Raw genomic sequence first — 19,810 nt, 5'->3', positions numbered from 1 at the left:
CTCCCTTCACTGGTTACCAGTACCTGCCCTGGTGCTGGCCTACCGTGAGGTGAATGGATCAGGCCCCTCCTACATCCAGGCCATTGACCATGGTCAAACCACACACCCCAGCTCACTGTGCTCTGCATCGGCCGATCAGCTTGCTCTTCCCTCTCTGCGAGTGAGACCCAAATACCCCTGTTTGCTATCCTGGCTCCGAAATGGTGGAATGAGCTCCCCATTTATATAAGGTCAGCAGAAAGTCTTTACACCTTCCATCGCAAACTGAAAAACCCACCTGTTTCGGCAGCACCTTGGCCAATAAAAAGATTCTTATTTGTATTTATTGGTTGGCTTATTTGAAGTTAATGATTGAGTTTTTATTCTATTGCTTCTGTGTGTTGCACTTACTTGATTTGGCTTATTTGAAGCAAATGTACTTTGCTTTGGACAACAGTGTCAGCTAACTGAAATGTAATGTGCAATGTGCAAACACACACTCATATGATAATGTAAGCTTCTGTATACTGTTGAGCAGAGAAGCTTGTTTCTTTATCCGTCGTCAACAAACGCTACCAAGAGAAGATGAGAATGTGAAAGTCTATTGTGTGCTGCTTTTCACAATGTTGAGCTTTGTAAACATTACATAATAGTACAGTTCAAATAAAATAAGCTCCATCTTCAGCACTTTTGTTTTCTGTCTAGTTAGGGAGAAATAACATGGCTAGTAGGTTTGTCTGCAGCATAACTGTCCTCTGTTTGTCCCCCTGACTCCAACAGTGTCAGTCCAGGGGTTAGATGGGGGGGTGGGGGCTGTGGGGAGTCCCAGGGGGATGAATAACCTCTTTCAGGCCCTAAAGAGAGGCCTGGAGCTGGCTACTCTCATCGTTATGAAAAGTGTCTGAAAAGGAGCTGGAAATAACTCACATAACTTTTACATGTTATTTTATTTCCTGTAGTTTTGTCCTGGCAGCGAAATTATATGAACACCTCATGAAAAATAACTTTTATTTTGAAGAGATATTGGATGTATTATAAGACCTGGATACCGGACTTTACGTTGAGGTGACGTCACGCAAATACAACTAGCTTTTCTAGGCTCTGGGAAAGTTTTGAAAATAAAAAACATTATGCAAAGAGTAATAATTTACCTTGTTTACAGTTGGAGGTGTGCTGTCAACAGTTTTGCAGACTTCTAGAGACTTTTATAATGGTGATTATGGGGAAACATACTGTATTAGAAGTGGACGTAGCTACTGTGACGTCACATTTTCCCATTGACTTCTATACAATCGGACTTCTTTTTGCAACAAGTGGAGTCACCTCCTACTGGTCATTACAAATAATGCAGGTTTAAGACATTTCTTCATTGGCTTCACTTTTAGAACAACAGGATACATCCATTTCTTTTACACAGTCTAAACAGCTTTTTGGGCCGTGCTGGATTTCACTGCAGTACCGTGAGTGGCAACTGGGACGAATTGGCAGCAAGGCTGTATCCTGCTCTCTTAAGATAACATTAAATGAGAACTTTATTTATCCTCAGGGAAATGATTGTGCAGCTGTTGCTGTACAAAGTAGGAATAAAGGCGGTAGCATACATTTTTTTACATTTTGTGTCTAAAAACATATATAAATAGGCTTGTGTAGACTCATCTCACGTCACTGAACAATCTCCTTCGCACTCTCCTTTTCCCTTTTTATACTTCCCTCACCTTTTCTCAAATTATTCTCTCCACTTCAGCCCTCCACACACTGAACGGCAGACAGGACCGGTGCATGCTGGGACTGCAGCAGCAGCTATCATGAATAGACCTCTTGTGTCACAAACAATAACCGCTGAAGAAAGTAAGAAAGAAAATATTGTTGTTTTTACCAGTGGTTATGAATGATTGATGTGGTCCTGGTTTGAATAGAGCCCAGTGAAAAGACTGTCACGTCTTCTCAGCTTCTCTTCAGACTACAGAGAAACTCATGAGATCTTTGTTGTGTCTTACTGTGTGTATGTGTGCGGTGGATGACAGAGATGCCACTGTGTTATGGAGGGAGATCAGAGCTGAGCCACACTTACGGTCTCTGTCAGGGACGACTGGAGGACGTTGCAGTCATTGTGATAATAAAGGAGGTGACTGTAATCCCCTTTGTCCTCTCCTTGTCTTTCTCTGCAATTCTAGAACATGTGCACATGCATTTTTTCCTCTCATTAATTATTCCATATCTTGTTTTTCAGCTGCAGATAAATGCAGAGATAATGTAGGAAGCGGCTCATCCTCTATTCTCTCCTTCCTTTGCTTCGAGCCATCAGGTGCATCAGGACAGCTGCTTCGGCTGATTGGGCTCCGGAGCGATGGATTGAAAGGTAACTGCCAAATATTGATTGCCTGCAAGCCTCTGACCTTAACAAGAGCAGGCTTAGAGTAAAAACTGTTTGTCAGATCCTGCTACAACATTATCTGTGCTGCTGTTTCGCCTTCTGTTGTTGTTTTTGGCTAAATATGTACTCAGGATGATTAAGAGAGCAAAGTATCCTGACAAAACATTATGCTGATAGCCAGAAAGAAGTTGAGCTAATAAACTATACAGGAAATTAGGAGATCCTTGCTGCTTTCTCACAAAAATACCTATCACATTCTCAGTTACAGAGCTACGAGGAGCAGCTTTACCCCCTCCCCTCAATGTTTTATCTGTCCTTGGAGCAGCGGTACCGCCATCATCTTTGTCCCAAGTTTCCAATTTCGTCCTCTAAAGAATTATGGGCTTGTCTGTCACTTTCTCAATTGCTTTCTCCTTTATCTCTCCAAACTCACGACAGGGAGCAAGCAAACTTCATCATCTGTACTGACACTATTTTAACGGTTTTTGTCATTCATGAAAAGCTATTTGTGAGAAATTAAGTAAAACGACCTGATGGGTCCGTGATCTAGATACAAACAAACCACACAACTGAAACATCTCTGGTTCAACTTAAGCTGGGAATTCCCCCCCGCAGCGAGCATTAAGGAGGCAGGAAGAGTCTAATTAAAGACACTGTTGGGATCCAGTGTTTTTGGAGCTTGACTAAAAGACGGATATCTCGGCCTCTGATGCATAAAATTGTGACCTTGTCTCTTGTGAGTCCCCCGACTTTATGGAAGTGCAATACTAAATCGCTAGAGAAACTCAAGGTCCACTTATATTTCCCAGCACCTTCAACTGAATCTTGTCATCGTCAATTGATGGAGTTTGTTGTTGTGGAGATAGTTCAGTTGCCATCATGTGATCCAAGTATGAAAGTTCATCCGCTGAGGAATACTATGACTTGCAGTCGATATTGTCTTTTTTGTTCCCCTCACACAACTCGTACAGAATAATCAAAGTCTCATTTATGCAGTAGTATGCTCACTACTTCCCAAACACATGCATTTTTGCTAAAAACCTGAAACATTTCTGCAAATGCTTCTGCACTCTACTCGTCCGGATTTGCACAGAAATGTTTTAATTAGTCATTTTTAGGTGAAAATGCATTTGTCTGGGAAGTAGTGAGTATACGACTGGATAAATGAGACTTTGTTATTGTATTCATGAAGACTTTTCTCCATTTTTGGATTCTTTGTTCACCGTGGAGGACATGCGGTTTTCTTCAAGAATGTAAGGTAACACAGCGTGAGTATACAAATGGTCATTTTGTAGCTGAAGTATTCCTTTAAATCCAACTATTATTAAAGTAAGTACAACAGAAGTGGTTCATTATGTGCAACTCTAGCATACTAGAGTATACTTGTTTAGTATAGAGTATGCTTTCAGAGCAATATCAGATAATGTGATTTCTGGCTGTCTGCCCATCACCCACGGTCAAGAGTTTGGCTGGTGGCTGAATGTAATTTCCTTCCCTGCGTTTAAGGTTGACTGAAGGTCACTGAGGAACACTTCCTTTTCTGTCCTCTATTCCTCCTGTCTCATTTCTGCAGTGCAGACAACCGTTAGGCTGCACTTTTATTTCCTTGTATTTGTGGTCAGGTAAGAGAGCAGAACACTAACACTCTTTTTTTGGGCAAGGGTTTAATTAACCTTTATCAGTGAATCGGTGCTCCTGTATCAATATGTCCCGTTCTCTGGGGATTATAATCACGACTGACATTTTTATTTCCTGCAAATCATAGCCCCTATACAAGTAACCTCTTTATATCTCCCGTGTGTCTTTAGCAAGGCGAGTGTGTGTGTGTGTGTGTGTGTGTGTGTGTGTGTGTGTGTGTGTGTGTGTGTGTGTGTGTGTGTGTGTGAAGCAGATGCAGTTTTTTGTTAATGTTTTTTTCAGCCATGATGCCTCTATGGATGGCAATGTCGGTCTTCTCTGGAGTCTGGTGATGATATTTCACATTTGTCGGGTGGGTTGCCATGAAATTAAGTAGGCAACACACATTGGTCCCCTTCTCAAGATTAACTGATTAACATTTTATCTGGTAATCAAGTCAAAACTTCAATCAGTCCAATATTTTGGTTTACCTCCAAATATCTGCAAAACTAATGTTGTTCCCATCAGCCTCAGCTGCACCTTGTGTTTACTGCTTATTAACGGATATACATGCTAAACATTCGGCTACACCTTCTTAACATTAGCATTGTGAACATACATGTAAGCATGTTAGCGTTAACACTTAGCTTAAGTTCAGCTTCACAGAGCCTTTTGCATGGCTGTGGACTCTTGTTTCAGTTACTTGGATAAATGATATTCATCCACTGCCTTGCCTCTCATCCTCCTCTCACTGTGCAGCTTCCTTTCTCTCCATATCCCACTTTATCAGACAAGTGATGTTGGGGAGGTTATACTTAAAGTCAAACTAATTGATTTAGCTTAAAATCCTCTCAGTACATTAGTCGTCAGGCTGCCTTTTGTCAGGAGTGCAACTGCAGAGCTCCCGTTTCTTAATATGAGCATGAAATTGGATGACTAATCCACTTCAATTACTAATTTCAGAAAAGAATCCTACTTGCCAACATCCTTTTTTGCAACATGTTTCACTGAAGGGTGTTAAAAGCAGGAATGTTGGTTAATTTCTCTATTTTACAAGTATAATATTATTTGATGACATAATTACATGGCATTTATTATTGCCTGTGACAGCCGACATTTTGAACTTGAACTGTTTGAAGGTATTTTGTTCTCGGGAGTTCCCCTCCTTTCAAGAACACATTTGTAGTTGTAATTTGGCATCTCTGTGGTATCCTGGTTGTCAGTCAGGTGTACTCTTTTCTCTCTTTCTGACAGGTTGTGTTTCAGCATGACACGGTGTAAAAAAGGATAGCTTCTTAAAAACCTTCCACCCATTTCTTTTTTTGAGGGGGCAGATTGTTTGCTTTTGACAGCACTTCGCTGCCGTTTCTCCCTATCTCCGCAAGAGCTCTTTCAATTGCTCTCAGCTGTCAAGGGTCCAACTTCACACGATTCCTCCGCTTAATTCATCCTTCCAAGTATTTTCAACTCATCTGCCCTGACTTCCCACTGAAGGTCTCACTAGATTTTGAAGATGTAATTCTGTCTCTGTCTTTTATCTTTTGTACAGGAACTTACATCTTTATGAAAGTAGATTTTATCACTATAATATAATTCAATAAGTCATCATCAGCCTTCTTTTCTTTGGTTTATGATAGAACGTAGAAGCCTAAACCTCAGCTTTTTAACATTTGTACATATTTCTGTCTAAATGGTTCAGAAACATCTAGAATCTGAGGATGAAAAGCCTCTGCATCCTTACCAGAAGACTACAGACGAACAGGAGCAACTGATCCAGCCTCAGTTTGTTTTAACTCATCATGGTACACTGACTCTATTAGCTCACATGCAATTATAAATAACCAAACCATCTTTGACCTTTGACTCATCTGCAATGTTTTGATGCTCATGGTGTATTCAAATGCTGTTGTCTGGCTCCCCCTGCTGCCCATTAGGCCTACTAATTTTGTGTGGGACCCCTTATTTTATTTCTCTGAATCTACTGTAGGGTCAAAGTCAAATTGCACTGAGATCAACATCTAAAACAACAATTATTGTGCAGTTTATCGAAATGCTTATTTTAAAGTGCTATTATACATTATTAATATTATATTTCTGATTTTCTCTCTTAGTTGCCACAGAGCTGTCACGCGGTGGTGGGCGATGCTTTCACTGGAGCACTGAGAAGGGGGAAATATCATTGATGCACTGCTCTGCAATGCATCCTTGTATACAAGATCATTAAATCTGTAGAAACTGAAACTAGAATACATATTTTAGGTTGGTTTACCTTTTGGATGATGTAATGCATTTACATTAGAACTGATTCAATTAGTCGAATGACTGAAAATTAATTGCCAAACATTTCGATAATTGATTAGTTGCTCAAATAATTTTTGAGCAAAAATGCCAAAAATCTTCCAACGTCTCAAATGTCAAGATTTGCTGCTTTTCTTTGACAGTGAACTGAATATCTTTGGTTGTGGGACCATACTGGTGGGACAGTGTTGTAGACAAAGGAGGTCTGCCCTGTTACCACATCACTCCTTCCCCTCACCGCTGCAGCAGGTCAGACAAGGTGACGGCTCCCTGCTGGCTGTGATTCACGTGTACTTGGCAACATGTAATCCTTTTATCACACAGAGTGGTATGATTATCCATTAATGACAGAAAGCTGTGTCAAATCGGAAGTCTTGCCTAAGTGGCGTCACCTGCTACATTAGCCGCTTCAAGCAAAGCACAAACTGTCGGTAGCCAAGTTGGATCGTGGGTAATGTAATGTTTTCATGTCCCTCTGGGTTCCATACTTTCTCCATCATGCAGCACATAATCACTGTTACGTTAGGTTTGCTGATGACACAGCATCATTCACCTTCATCAGTGTCCATTACAGGGGAAGGATATGCCTCTTCTGAAAATACAAAAGAAAGAGGCTTTTACATCATAATCACAATTACTTTTGCCACACAACAGCCGTGCCAGAGCTGCTGTTTAACCCATATGAGGGTAGGCTGAATGCAATCTGGGATCAGATTTAAATCAACACATCGTGTATTTCCTGTTTAAAAAGGAAAGTGCATCAAAAAGCGTACAATTCAGCCCTTTTTAAAATAATTGCAGTTTATCTCCAAATTGCTTCCGTACTCAAGAGCTCCAACCGCTTTTTCCCCTCTTTAATTACGTGGAGCGCATTTAACTGTCAGCTCAGGTTTGGCATTCTGTCTGCTGTCTGCTAAATAAAACATGAAGCGTCTATTTCTGTCCTCTCCAAAAACACTGTGCTCAGGAAGTGACTGCTGTTGTTTACCTGGCCTGTTGTCATGTCAAAGATACCTCAGTTATATCATTTGATGCATGAGCTTTGATTAATGGCCCTATGTGTTCTTCCACAACAGATATGTGATCATTTATAAAGGGAAATTCTTATAAAATATTATGGTGTTATGAGGGTAGTGGAGCCTAAGTCATTGAACGATTATTATATATGTATTTAGATATTGTTTGAATGAGTAGCTCGGCCCGTGCTTATAAATATATAAATATATATATACTGTATATATAATAATCAATAATAATAAATAATGATCATTAAGTTAAAAGTAATACACTGAATAAACAATGTAACTATTAATAAAGTGCAGTTTATTATTGCCAAGAATCACAGCTTTACATTCTAGGCACGTAGGCACTCAAAAGGGAGCAGGAGAGATTGTCACCTGAGGCTCCTTGAAACGGGATCCTTACGGCGCGCTGCATCCAGACATTACGGTAGAAAAGTCCTCAGGTAAAGGTGCAGGTGATTGACAGGTGAGCAATACGCGTCAGGAGGCACCACGAGAGGAAAGGGGACGGTATAGATTGGAGTATTTCATGAGCCAACCGGCACAGGTATGGATGTGAGAGGTCGAAAGGAAAATTAAGGTATGCTAATTAATGTGAATATTAATTTGAGTAGCTTATTAGGACCGTTTAAAGTTGACTCGTGATTGCAATCTGATCCGCGTATTGTTTATTCTCCACTTTGAGTGCTAAATGTCTCATTAGCTGATTCGTTTAGCAGAAGAAGATAGAAAAGATGTTGCTTAAATATGACATGTTGTGTAACTTGCTGCGCTAGTCTGCTCTCCCCATGCATGTGGATATCACAGTTATGACTCATGATTTAAATCATATATCGGACAATTTTGTAGACAAACTCTTGCTTCCGACAGAGACGGACTCACTTGTCCCTGGAAGGCAAACGCTAATTGTTTCCTTTGTAGGCTACATGCTATGTGTCATACAATGCATGTATTGTATGTATATATCTGTTTCTCTCTCTCTCTTTCTTTCTCTCTTTTAATTACATTTTTATTCACTGCAGCGTTTGTTATTGGGTTTTTCTCTTTGGTATATATCACCATATATATATATTTTTCCTGTTGTTATTGTTGATGATATTGAATGGTGTGTATGCCTGTGTTTTTAAAAATAAAACAAATATGACATAGTTTACAGGTCAAACTGTAATGAGACTTAAACAATGAATGATCAATATTTCCCCTCCTCCCCCCATCAGGACATTTATGGAGCTGTGCGGTCCCAACATGAGTGACAGTGGAGGCTCTCTCTGCCAGGTAAAGCAGCTTCCCTGCCACAGTGTCCCCCTTTGCCATCTGCAAGCCAGTGGACACCACATGCGCAACCTCCCCCACCAGCCCTGGGTCAACCATCCAGCTCCAGCCATCGCCTACACCCCGACCATTGCCATCCGCCACAGGGCAAGTGGAGCCATGGTGGCCAGCTGCAGTAACCCGGAGTGTGCGGTCTCCAGACTGAGGGAGGAGGCAGCACTGGCCCAAGGCATCTCCACAGGGAAGGTGTTGGTGACAGGAGGTGGGGGGTACTTTGGGTTCAGGCTGGGGAGAGAACTGGCCAGTCAGGGGATGTCAGTGATCCTTCTGGACATGAACAAGCCTCCCTGTGATATCCCTAATGGGGCGATCTTCTATCAGGTATGGGACAGTGGAGAGGGAACAGAAATCCTGTTATTATACCGATTCATATTTCTCAGTTTTTCCAATACTCATCGACTCACACTCAATTCACATTGTAATTTTACAGGACACACATCACTGACAACATAAATAATTATTCAGCCATATAGATGTGGTTCATTTTGCCCAATAACAGTGTCCTTTCAATCCTTTCAAATTCTTTCTTTTTTTTTACCACGACTATTGCCAATTGCCACTTAAAGCTTTGAAAATCCTTCTTGTGAACTAACATTCAGAATGATGCAGAAATATGGCAAGACAGTTAATTCACCTTCACAAGGTTTGTGAAAAGCAACAGAGTCATGTTACATGTTAATAATAGTCCAGATTCTGTTCATTTCATTTCAACTAGGATTCCTGACTTGTGGAACTCTTTTTCTCATTTGGTCAAACAATCACATCTTTCAGGTTCAATGTGTAAGATGTGCCAGAATTTAAACTTAAAACATTAAAACAATTAACTAACATTATGTGTTTTTTGACTGTCTCTCAGAGTTTCAGCAGTTTGGTTAAATGTTGCCCGCTGACTGACTGACAGGTATTACACAGGAGTAAATGCAATACATCTCTAAACATTAGAGATTGTATGGACCCAGTTTAGAAGTGTAATACTGCCCCCTATTCATTTGGAGGAGATGGCTCACATTTTCAAAGGTCTCTAATCACAAAAATGGTTTCTCATCTTGATTTGTCATAACTTATAATGCAAATGTGTTATGTATTATTTAGATGGAGGTCTTTAAAATGACCTTGTGGGCTTTTTCTTTCTCCCTGCACATTAAAGTTTTAACTATAAACTCATTCAATGTCACTCGCATTCCCGCTTACAGATGCTTTACTTCTTGCATTGGTTTGGGTTATACATTACATGAAACACAAAGAAGGTGTTTTTTGTTCAATTTACAATGCTCTGCACAGACTCATCTCTAGTGTCTCCATGCTTGACTGAGCGTCAGTGTGGTTAGTCCGCATTCTGGCTGCAAACAGACACAGGTGAGTGATCTGCCTCAGAGCGCCAGGTGCTGACTGGGTCAGAGAGGGTGGAGACATGTTTCAGGTTTCACCTGCAGGCCTCATGGCACACTCACGTTAATTACAACTGTCCTTTCAAGGGATAGATATTGACTCACACATACTCTGTCGCTGAAGCTGCAAAGCTCCCAAGTCAAACTGCTAATGTTGAGAATAAAGATGGGGCTCAGGAGGTAGAGTGCAGGTGGGGGTCCACTGGTCGAAGTGTCTTTGGAATAGACAAAGAATCACAAATTGCTCCAGATGGTTGAACAGCACATTGCATGGAAGCCTGCTGCCACCAGTGTGTGTGTGTGTGTGTGTGTGTGTGTGTGTGTGTGTGTGTGTGTGGGAATTGGTGAATGAGAGGCAAACATTGTAAAGCACGATACAAATGCAATCCATTGACAATTCACCAGTCCATTTACACATTGAATGTGTTAGTAATAACAACAGATCAAGTGGTTTAGTTAAGATAAGTGTTCTCAGAGTTGGCATTAACTAATTGAGGGTAATTCTTCTTCCTTCTTTCTTACAGAGTGACATCCGGGACTATTCCTCCCTCTCTATGGTGTGTGAAGGAGTGGACTGCATATTCCACACGGCGTCTTACGGCATGTCTGGACCAGATCAGGTGACTTCCCTTCATATCTTCTTTAGTGCGTTTTTACCACTTAATCATTCAAACAAAAGTCAGAGAAACAAAGACTGTATGTAGTGAAGATGTAGTGTACTTTATTCTCTTCAGTGACAAAATAAAGAATTCAATTTTCATCCATTCCACCTTTATTTTCACTCACACACATCGAAGAGTAACAGTCTTTTTTCTTTTACAATTGATATAACATCAACACATTTTTATTCGATCTTCCTTGTCAAATCCTGGCACCTACATTACATTACCCACAATGCAACGTGTACGCAGACAATTCAGTTGGAGTTTCGGGTTTTTTATGCTGCATTCATGTGGTGTCGGAATAATCGGGAAAATGATTTCCCAATTTGGAACTAGTCAGCGAAGATCTTTGGTAAATGACTTGCCGAGTTGACGTCATATTACGCAGAAACATAGTGGACGAAAGTAAATAGTGATGTAGTAAATAATGTACTGCAGCAACAAGTCTGGTTCAAAATCACTAATATAAACAATGTAAACATGATTTAAACACTCTGAGCAATAAAAAAAACACATCTTTGTAGCGTCCATGTTGTTTCCACATTACAATTTAAAGCTTATGAACACAACGAAGCATGTGAATGCAGCATTATGCAATATTAGTAGTTATGCATGCAGCGAATGTTAACCTCAAGCAGAGATGAGGAGTGAGCTACAGAGGTCTCACTTCTTTCTAACTCCACACCCCCAGATTTATTTCATATTCGAACTTGTCGTCTCCATTCCCAGCTGACGCTGACTCAAGTGACATCACAGTCTATCATATTTCGTGCAGCTCTTTCTGGATCCACAAAGGATTTAATACTATTTTTTCACATACACCTGTAAACAGACTGATGTGTAAAATCACCAGTTAACCTTTGATTTGATTTATTTGACATATCAACAGATCATACTCTGCAACAATTACATATTCATTGAAAATGTCGAGGATAACACAATAAAGTTAAAGGATAACTTCTTTCCAATGTGGTCCTCTTTACAGGAGGACAAAGATAGCAATAAAAAAAAGTCACAGAGGACTAAGGTACCCTGAACAATCACTTAGGCTACTTTAAAAACAATACATCCTTCCATATACAACTAGGGACCAAGGTAACACAAATTAATACATACAATACTACACCCAGCAGCCTCTTCACCAGGCAACCCAGCAAGAAGAAGAGTGTGGCCTCTCATTCGGCGCACCCAACAAACTGTCACATACCCACAAGCATGCAGTGCATACCAACATTCTAAGACGCATACCGTACGTTTCTACACAACAAGTCATACAAGCCATTCTCTACTGACTTTAAGGCTGACTTAGTCACTGACGGTCTTGTTCACAAGCATGTGTAAACAAATACACTAATAAACCTCCATGCCAAAACACCCAGTGCTCCCCCAAAAAATACAATTAAAGCAAACACACCTCACTACAACTAGTCTCTGTTTGGGTTGCTGACTTGTTTGTGAGTGTATGAGAGAGCAAGTAGTCATGATGTAAGATGAAGTATGTAATGGGAGTATTTTTGTAATATCTTTCAGGAGCTATCATCCAAGCGATTAGGATTTCTGTTATAATCCGATAATCCAAATTGAGGTGTATATAAACTGCTTACGGCACAGAAGAAATAGACACAGGAGGTGAAAATAAGGGATGTAATATCTTCATTATTATTATTATTATTATTCTCTGTCTGCCAGCTGAGGAAAGAGCAGGTGGAGTCAGTCAATGTTGGAGGGACCAATAATGTCATAAACGGTAAGTATTCATGTAACAATGATCTTATTTGTCATTGTCTATTTTATTCCCACTCATACTGTGATTAATACATGTGATGATTTCTAAATACAATTTGAAATCTAATACTTACAAATAATAGTAAAAGGGCCCTTTTAAGGGGACATTCTTAATTGTGATGTGAAAATGAATTGGTTGAGTGGTTTTTTTTAATTAAGATATTGTACAATTGTATAGAAAATACAATTAATTTCTACTATTAGCAAAGTTTGAATTTAAATCTGAAGCACCTGCACCAGCATCTGCACACCGCTAAAAACATCTTGGGAGTGTTTGATGTGTGTGATCTGCCTTTCTTTCAGTGTGTAAAGAGAGGAGCATCCCCAGGCTGGTGTACACCAGCACCATCAATGTGGTGTTTGCTGGGAAACCAATTGAAGAGGGTGATGAGGCCTCTGTGCCGTATGTGCCCCCCGACGTAGTGAGTAAAAAGAAAATAATTAAAAACAAAAACTAATTAATCAAACTGTATATTTACTCAACTACTGTAAATAAGTGCAATTTTGTGGTACTTTTTCCCATTTTACACTGCTTTATGCATTTACTTTGTACTTTTCACTCCACTACATTTATTTGATCATTTGGTTTAATTTGCAGATTAAGATTATTATTGCAAAATATAATCGACTAATAATTTATAATGTTTTTTTAAAGATGTAGCCACAGCTTTACCAGCTGCAACATTAAAGTGATGATTACAGTTTAATACATCAATAATTATGATCCAATAATATAACATACATTAGTCTGAAATGAGTGCCTTCTGCATAAGGAATATTTTTTAATTCTGGTACTTTGAGTACATTTCCATGCTGATACTTTTACCTTAATAGCATTTTGAATACTTCCATGTCAACTAAAATGTTACCCGTAAATTCCTGTAAATGTCCCATACACCGATGTATCACCATCACTTGGAATGAAGAATGTAAGTATGAATATTCAATATGAAAATGTGCCATACATTCGCCAACATTTTCAGTATGTATCTTTCTTTCTGTTCCAGCACATCGACCACTACTCCAGGACTAAAGCGATTGCAGAGCAGATGGTGCTCTCTGCCGACGGATGCTCCCTGAAATGTGTGAAATATCAATGTGTGCAATGACAGAATTACATGAAAATCAGAGGAGATTGCAGCTGTCGCTTTTGGTTTCTGTGTAAAAACATTTGTGTGAAAGAGAAATACTGAAGCGCTGAATGGTTTCAAATTCAGTGTGAAATCCAATACAACACCAGTCAAATCAAATCAAACCAGTGACACCAGTTTAAATTTAGAGCTGGACAGGGCAGTGCCAGTTTGTAGTGGAGCAGTCATGTGACTGTTACAATTTTCTAATACATTATAATGCGTTTTGAGTTCAGGTGTAAAGCGTCCCATTACCTCCTTCAGTGTAACCCGACACCCCATCAGTGACCATCACCTTATACGTTCAATTAAACTTAGAGCTGTATCATTACATACTGTAGGTTAGAGTTTATGTATCTTCTACAGGGAGATGTGGTTTAAGTTTCTTTTCCACTACCTCTGCACCTCAGCAAGAGAGAACATACATTTACTCAAGTAGTGTACTTAAGTACAATTAAACTTGTATAACCAGCTTGATTTTATAAGTATAGTTCCTTGTTACTTTTCAGACAAAAATTGAGCAATTACATAAAATAAAGAAAAACATAGAATTATAAAATAAGAGTAAATACAAGTGCTTTCCAACTTTCTTTGACCCTGTATGAAAAAGCAGGTTTCCCCTCTAAACTTCTTAAATTCTTTGCATTGGAAAGAGCCCAAAGAGCTACGATCATCCAATATTATCTGATACACTCAGTAGACAATTTGAGGGGATATGAGGGGGATGCAATTTCCCCTCATCCCCTCTGTGCAGGGGCCGAGCGGTTGTTTAGTTTAATATGCTAGTCTAGTCTGCCTGAGTCATTGATCCTTTATCTGACTGAGCTTTGTGCAAGTTAGAATCTATCAGTAGCCTCACTGTGCTGTGTATTGATAAATCTATGTTGCTGTCCGCGGTGCTGAAGTAACAGATGGATTTGTAATTGAGCCCCATCCTTCTGAGAGTTTGTTCTTGGATCTATATTATTCTCTTAACTATATAGCCAGTGGGGGGCTCCCAAAAAACTTAACCAAAAAAATTGAAACAGTGGAAAAGGAGAAATTATGCCTTTTTCTTTATATGAGTGCACGGATACTGACCACCATCAAAATATGCTGCTAATTTGGCTTCACCCATTACGTAACATCATGTTTCAATAACACCTTACATGCATGTATTCAGTGAAGGTTTGAATCCTCTATTGTGAAGGTGGAGGTCTGCTTCGGACCTGCGTCCTGCGGCCCTGTGGCATCTACGGACCAGAGGAGAGGAGACACCTCCACAGAGTGATGGTGAGAGACTAACACATATTAAACTTCTCATATGATAAAGATTAATTTATTTTTGTGTCGATACTGGAATTTTTTTACATTTTGCAATCTTTCTGCCTGAAGAGTTTACATTATTGATAGAGCTTCCAGAGCATCCAGTTACAGCCGCCTTTCCTTCCAGTCTGTCCTCTACGAGGCAGCAGTACAGGCTGCTGAAGGGCTGCTGCGGTTGCTTATGTTCTGGGTTTACTGTTGGCCTGTTTACTTTTGAGGTCTGGAGTTATTTTGACAAATAATGTATAATTATGATTCCAAATCAATAGCGTAATTATCATATCTACAGTACAAGGCCTTTAGTTTAAGTTTTTTACAGTGCAGTAAATTTGATGGATTTAGGTTTTGGTCTTGTCTGCCAACTTTCTATGCATTCATTTTTGTTTTTAACTTTTCTTACCCCACATGCATGGTATCCTTTTTTTCAGCACAATGACACAAGCGCCTATACATTTATTTATTTTTACAAAATGAGTGACAGGGAGTAATTTAACATTAACCACCAAACAACTATCTCTCTTTCTCTCACTCAGGTGAATGTGGAGCGCCGGTTGTTCAGTTTCAGGTTTGGTGACCCCCGGGCCAGGATGAACTGGGTACATGTAGAAAACCTGGTGCTGGCCCACACGCTGGCCGCCGAGGCTCTCACACTGCAGAGGAACGGTGTCGCTGTGAGTTAGGACATGCCATCAGACTAATAAAACCACACACAATAAATCAGACCTGAAGATTTATGTTTAATCCTGGAGAGGTATGACATGCCTTTCAACCTTTGTTCTGCACATCACAAACTGAGACCAAAGATTGTAACGGTACGATCAAGACACAAGGAGGGTGGGACTTAATAGCACGACTCAGAGGCAGAACGATGTAGAATGAAAACAGTCTTTACTGAAACTTGGCAGTAGAGTTGGTACACATGTATGCAGTCAAACATACAAAACATGCAGGGAGAATCCAGGGGCAGAGTCGGGTCACAGAAACAGGCTCGATACTCAGATACACAGGTACTCAGGTACTCAGGTACTCAGCGTAGCAGCACAGCAGACAAGAATCAGGCAGGGACAGAATCAGGTAACTGAAACGGGATCGAGGAAGCCGGGGAATCAAACACTTGGGAAACAGGAAGACGGGACTAACGCTGGAACTCTTGCCATAACTGTACAAAGACGAACTGGCAACGAGAGACAAACAAAACACAGACACCAGGAAGTGGGAGGGCACAACGAGACACAGGTGGAGACACTAACAGATTGGGAACACCTGGGAGCAGGAAGTAGAAACAACTGAAACAAGAGAGAACAGGCAAGTAACAAAATAAAACAGGAAGTACAAAAATATCACAAAACATTTAACGAACAGAACGAGACCCAATACAGATAGGATACATCTATTACAGCTAGTATGTTAATGATAACCACTAGCTACACTATTTTATAGTTTGAATAAAGACGTTCATTGTTTTCTGTTCTTTTGCAGAGTGGACAGGCCTATTTCATTAACGATGGAGTTTCATTCAATCTGTTTGAGTGGTTGACACCTTTGGTGAGTTAAATAATAAGGCGGATGATATATATTTTTCTTATTGTCAACAAATATCATGAAAACACCAAAACCAACACTGAATTGATCCTACTAACAAGTAACGTCCGTGAAGCCAAAGCTTAATGTATGTCGTAGAGCTCCATTGTTGTATGCTAAGTAAGGCCACACTGTTGCACTGGGTAACATATTCCTTCACGATAGTGAACATGGGCACATGGGCATGCTGCTGGAAACCCTCACACGCTCCAAATGTGTATTAATCCGCAGCTGAAAATAGTCACCAACATGATGGGCCATTTACTCCTGTTTGAAACAACGTTTGCTAAAAACTAAAGTACCAAGCTCTTAAAGAACATTATGGAGCTTTAAAAAAAAAATGAAACTATATATCTGTGACCCTTTTTAATTTTGTTATATTTACATCTTCGAATCGTAATGAATGGGCTTAAGGGATAGTGATACAGACATGATAGGGAAATTAGAAACTAAGACTCTAAGAAAAATATAGAATAACTCCGGACTCATCCTTTACACTGACGAGGATATTTACAGTTTAATTACAATGCATTATGTCAAAACTTCAGTGGAATTTACTTCCTTCTGTTTTATGTTATCATTGCAGTTTGAGATGCTGGGCTACAGCCAACCGCTGATAAACCTGCCTGTTTCACTCGTCTATTCAGCAGGTAGTTAATCTCTCTTTCTCTAAAAATTGTACTCCTTTTAGATACATATTTGTATTACAAATTGGTGAGTTGTTACTAACATACTCTATATATGTTTTTCTTCTCAGCCATCCTGGTGGAATATTTACATGTAGTCCTGAGACCCGTGATAGAAGTGCCTCTCCTCTTTACCAGAAGTGAGGTAATTATGCTTCTTTCTGCCTCTTCTGTCTCTGTCAAAACTTTTATTTTTGTTTATATGTATTTTATGAATTCCTTCATGAAACCTTTTCTGCTCTTGAACTTGTTTTTTGATATGTCATGGTACAGATGAACTCCGTATTTGATTCTGGGCAGAAAAACTGAATTATTTTATAACTCAAATTCCTCAAAAAGTTCCTTTAGCCGTCTGATCTGAATGAAATAAGATATATTTTGGATCTTAATGACAGGGCTATAGTGTTGAAAGTTGCAACACTGTGCATACATACAGTATGTAGCTACCTAATTGAAAGTATAGGTCTTGTGTGTTGGAGATAGGTTACCTGGTTTCTCATTAGTAGATTCTTGCCCCCTAGCTCTTCCCCTCCCTCCCTGACAAAAATGAGCGTTTAATGAATTCAAAATATTGGCAAAAAATGAAATCCAAAAGTTCTCAGAGTCACTAAAAGCATTTTAATACTATCCGCCGGTCTGCTGCACCATTAGGAACTAAAATGTATCAGGATGAGGATGATGTCAGCAGTAATTCTGCCTGGGGAGACCTTTACGATGTGTCTTAAGGAGCCTCGGCCACGGCCTGTAAGGTGCTCATGAATGTGTGATGAGACAGAAACCAAAGCTGAGCCCTTGGGCCTGCACCTGGAGCTCACTCTGTCAGACAGCTGCTGGCCCGGGGATCGATGATTGTCCCGTGAATAAAACATAAACTGCTGTGGGTCAGAACAGGAAGTTCAAAATGAATTCGTCAGGAAGTGACCTCAGTACAGTGGCTGTTGCTATGGTGAGCAGAGTCGTGCAGTCTCTCGGCTGGGCTCAAATGATCCTGCCAACTCTCAGGTTAAGCCATCGCGTGATGTGCAAAGTTTTTCCTCTTGCACATAAATTTCAGGTCTGCAAACACATGGAGGAAGGTTTTTAATTAGCCTATTTAAAAAATCAAACTATATATGTATGTCTTCAGTGTCCCACCTCACACATCAGCAACATCAAAAATGATATACTTTGTCCTGACTTCAATAAGGTAATGCCTTTGGCAGTGAATTACTTTTCAATGCTGATTCAAGTCCAAGTGAGGGAACATTGAAGGCAGTAAAAAGGCACAGCTGCCTGAGGGAGAGAAATATAGCCAGGGAGATTGTCAGATTAGACAGGATGAGCAGTTTGTGTTCAACAATGCTGATGAACAGGTAGATCAATCCTCAACAAACCTGTCACGAGTCATACAGGGGAGATCTTTTTTAAAGGATACGCTGATTAAAGCAGTTTTACGCCATGAGCAAAGAAGAACCAGCTTGTGTGAGAACAAACTTTTCGTGCCTGACTGGTGTCGGTTTGAAGTCGTCACTTCACATGCAGACACCTTATCCCCTTATTGTTCGAAGAGGCAGTAACTGGAGACATCCATCAATCACAGACTATCAGAATGTAAAACCAAGTTTGCTAAATTGAGGTTAATCTAAACCCATTAGCCTGACAGTATGACCTTTAACTTGCTCTTTTGGCCTGGTTTTAATTTTTGTGAAGTGGCTTTAGGAGCTTCTAAAGATGAAAACATGATGAAACATTTATTTGACACACATGTCTTCCACTGCAGGTAAGGAGCATAGCTGTGAGCCACACATTCAAAATCGACAAGGCCCGTCGAGAGCTGGGTTACTGTCCGAAGTCCTACAGCCTGGCGGACTCTGTTGAGTACTACCTGAAGTCCAGACAGCCTCGCTCCAGCTCGGCTCTTTTCAGCCTGTCCTGGACCCCCCAGCTGCCCCGACACCTCCCCCTCCTGCTGCTGATGGGCCTCAGCTTGCTGCTACTGGTGCTATCCTGTATACTCTGTTAGAACTAAACAAATTTTATTGGAAAAATACTGGATGAATAGCGGGTTAATAAAGTTTGTGAGGAAATTAAATGTTTGATGACATTTTTTCTCTACGAGTGACTTGAAACCCACAAGATGAAATAAAATATGCCTTAAAGATAAGCCTTCAGGATGTGTCATGTAAATATGTCTTCCATCTTTTTGATGTTGATATATGTGTGTCTGATTTGCAAATGAGGAAACTACCAGGTTGCTGAAAAGTATTAAACCTGAGTTGTGTGAATGTTATTGATTTAACTGCAGTTTGATTTCATTAAAAGACTAAATCTAACGTTGTACTACAAATATAAACATTTTGATTGATTTGTTTCCAGGTTCTATGATAATCTGTTGTGATATACACCTATTAAGACTTTATTAAGTATTTAATTAGTAATTTTATACACTTTAAAAATAAAAGCATTAACAATGAATGCCTATGATAAGTTCCCAACTTTCCTGCACGTAAAAGAAAAACATAATTTTTATTTGAAAGTTCTATGAAACACATTTTAAGTGTAATCCAACACAGCCTGTCACATTTGAGGACTGAGCATGCAGGCTGCCACAAGAGTGCGCACTTGCACTGCCAAAGATTTCATCAGCGGTAAATAATGTAGCAGCAAAATTA

The 19,810-nt window shown here is 39.9% G+C and overlaps 1 protein-coding gene across 2 annotated transcripts; it reads left to right on the top strand.

Annotated features, from left to right (window-relative positions):
* The first annotated feature begins 7,808 nt into the window (after nt 1–7,808).
* Nucleotides 7,809–19,299, top strand: sdr42e2 (short chain dehydrogenase/reductase family 42E, member 2). Of its 2 annotated transcripts, XM_029438140.1 has the most exons (12): nt 7,809–7,870; nt 8,508–8,943; nt 10,535–10,630; nt 12,362–12,419; nt 12,761–12,879; nt 13,465–13,540; nt 14,777–14,859; nt 15,426–15,563; nt 16,372–16,437; nt 17,060–17,123; nt 17,231–17,304; nt 18,919–19,299. In XM_029438140.1, the coding sequence occupies exons 2-12, from the start codon at nt 8,515–8,517 to the stop codon at nt 19,159–19,161; spliced, it is 1,446 nt and encodes a 481-aa protein (XP_029294000.1). In that variant the 5' UTR covers nt 7,809–7,870; nt 8,508–8,514; the 3' UTR covers nt 19,162–19,299. The 2 variants fall into 2 exon arrangements, with proteins under 2 accessions (XP_029294000.1, XP_029293999.1); XM_029438139.1 differs by lacking the exon at nt 7,809–7,870 and having other exon boundaries at nt 8,335–8,943.
* The last annotated feature ends 511 nt before the right edge of the window (nt 19,300–19,810 follow it).

This window comes from Cottoperca gobio, chromosome 8, assembly GCF_900634415.1.
Source record: "Cottoperca gobio chromosome 8, fCotGob3.1, whole genome shotgun sequence".
Taxonomy (NCBI): domain Eukaryota; kingdom Metazoa; phylum Chordata; class Actinopteri; order Perciformes; family Bovichtidae; genus Cottoperca; species Cottoperca gobio.
Note: the sequence above shows the minus strand (reverse complement) of the source record. Positions and strands in the feature narration are given on the sequence as shown.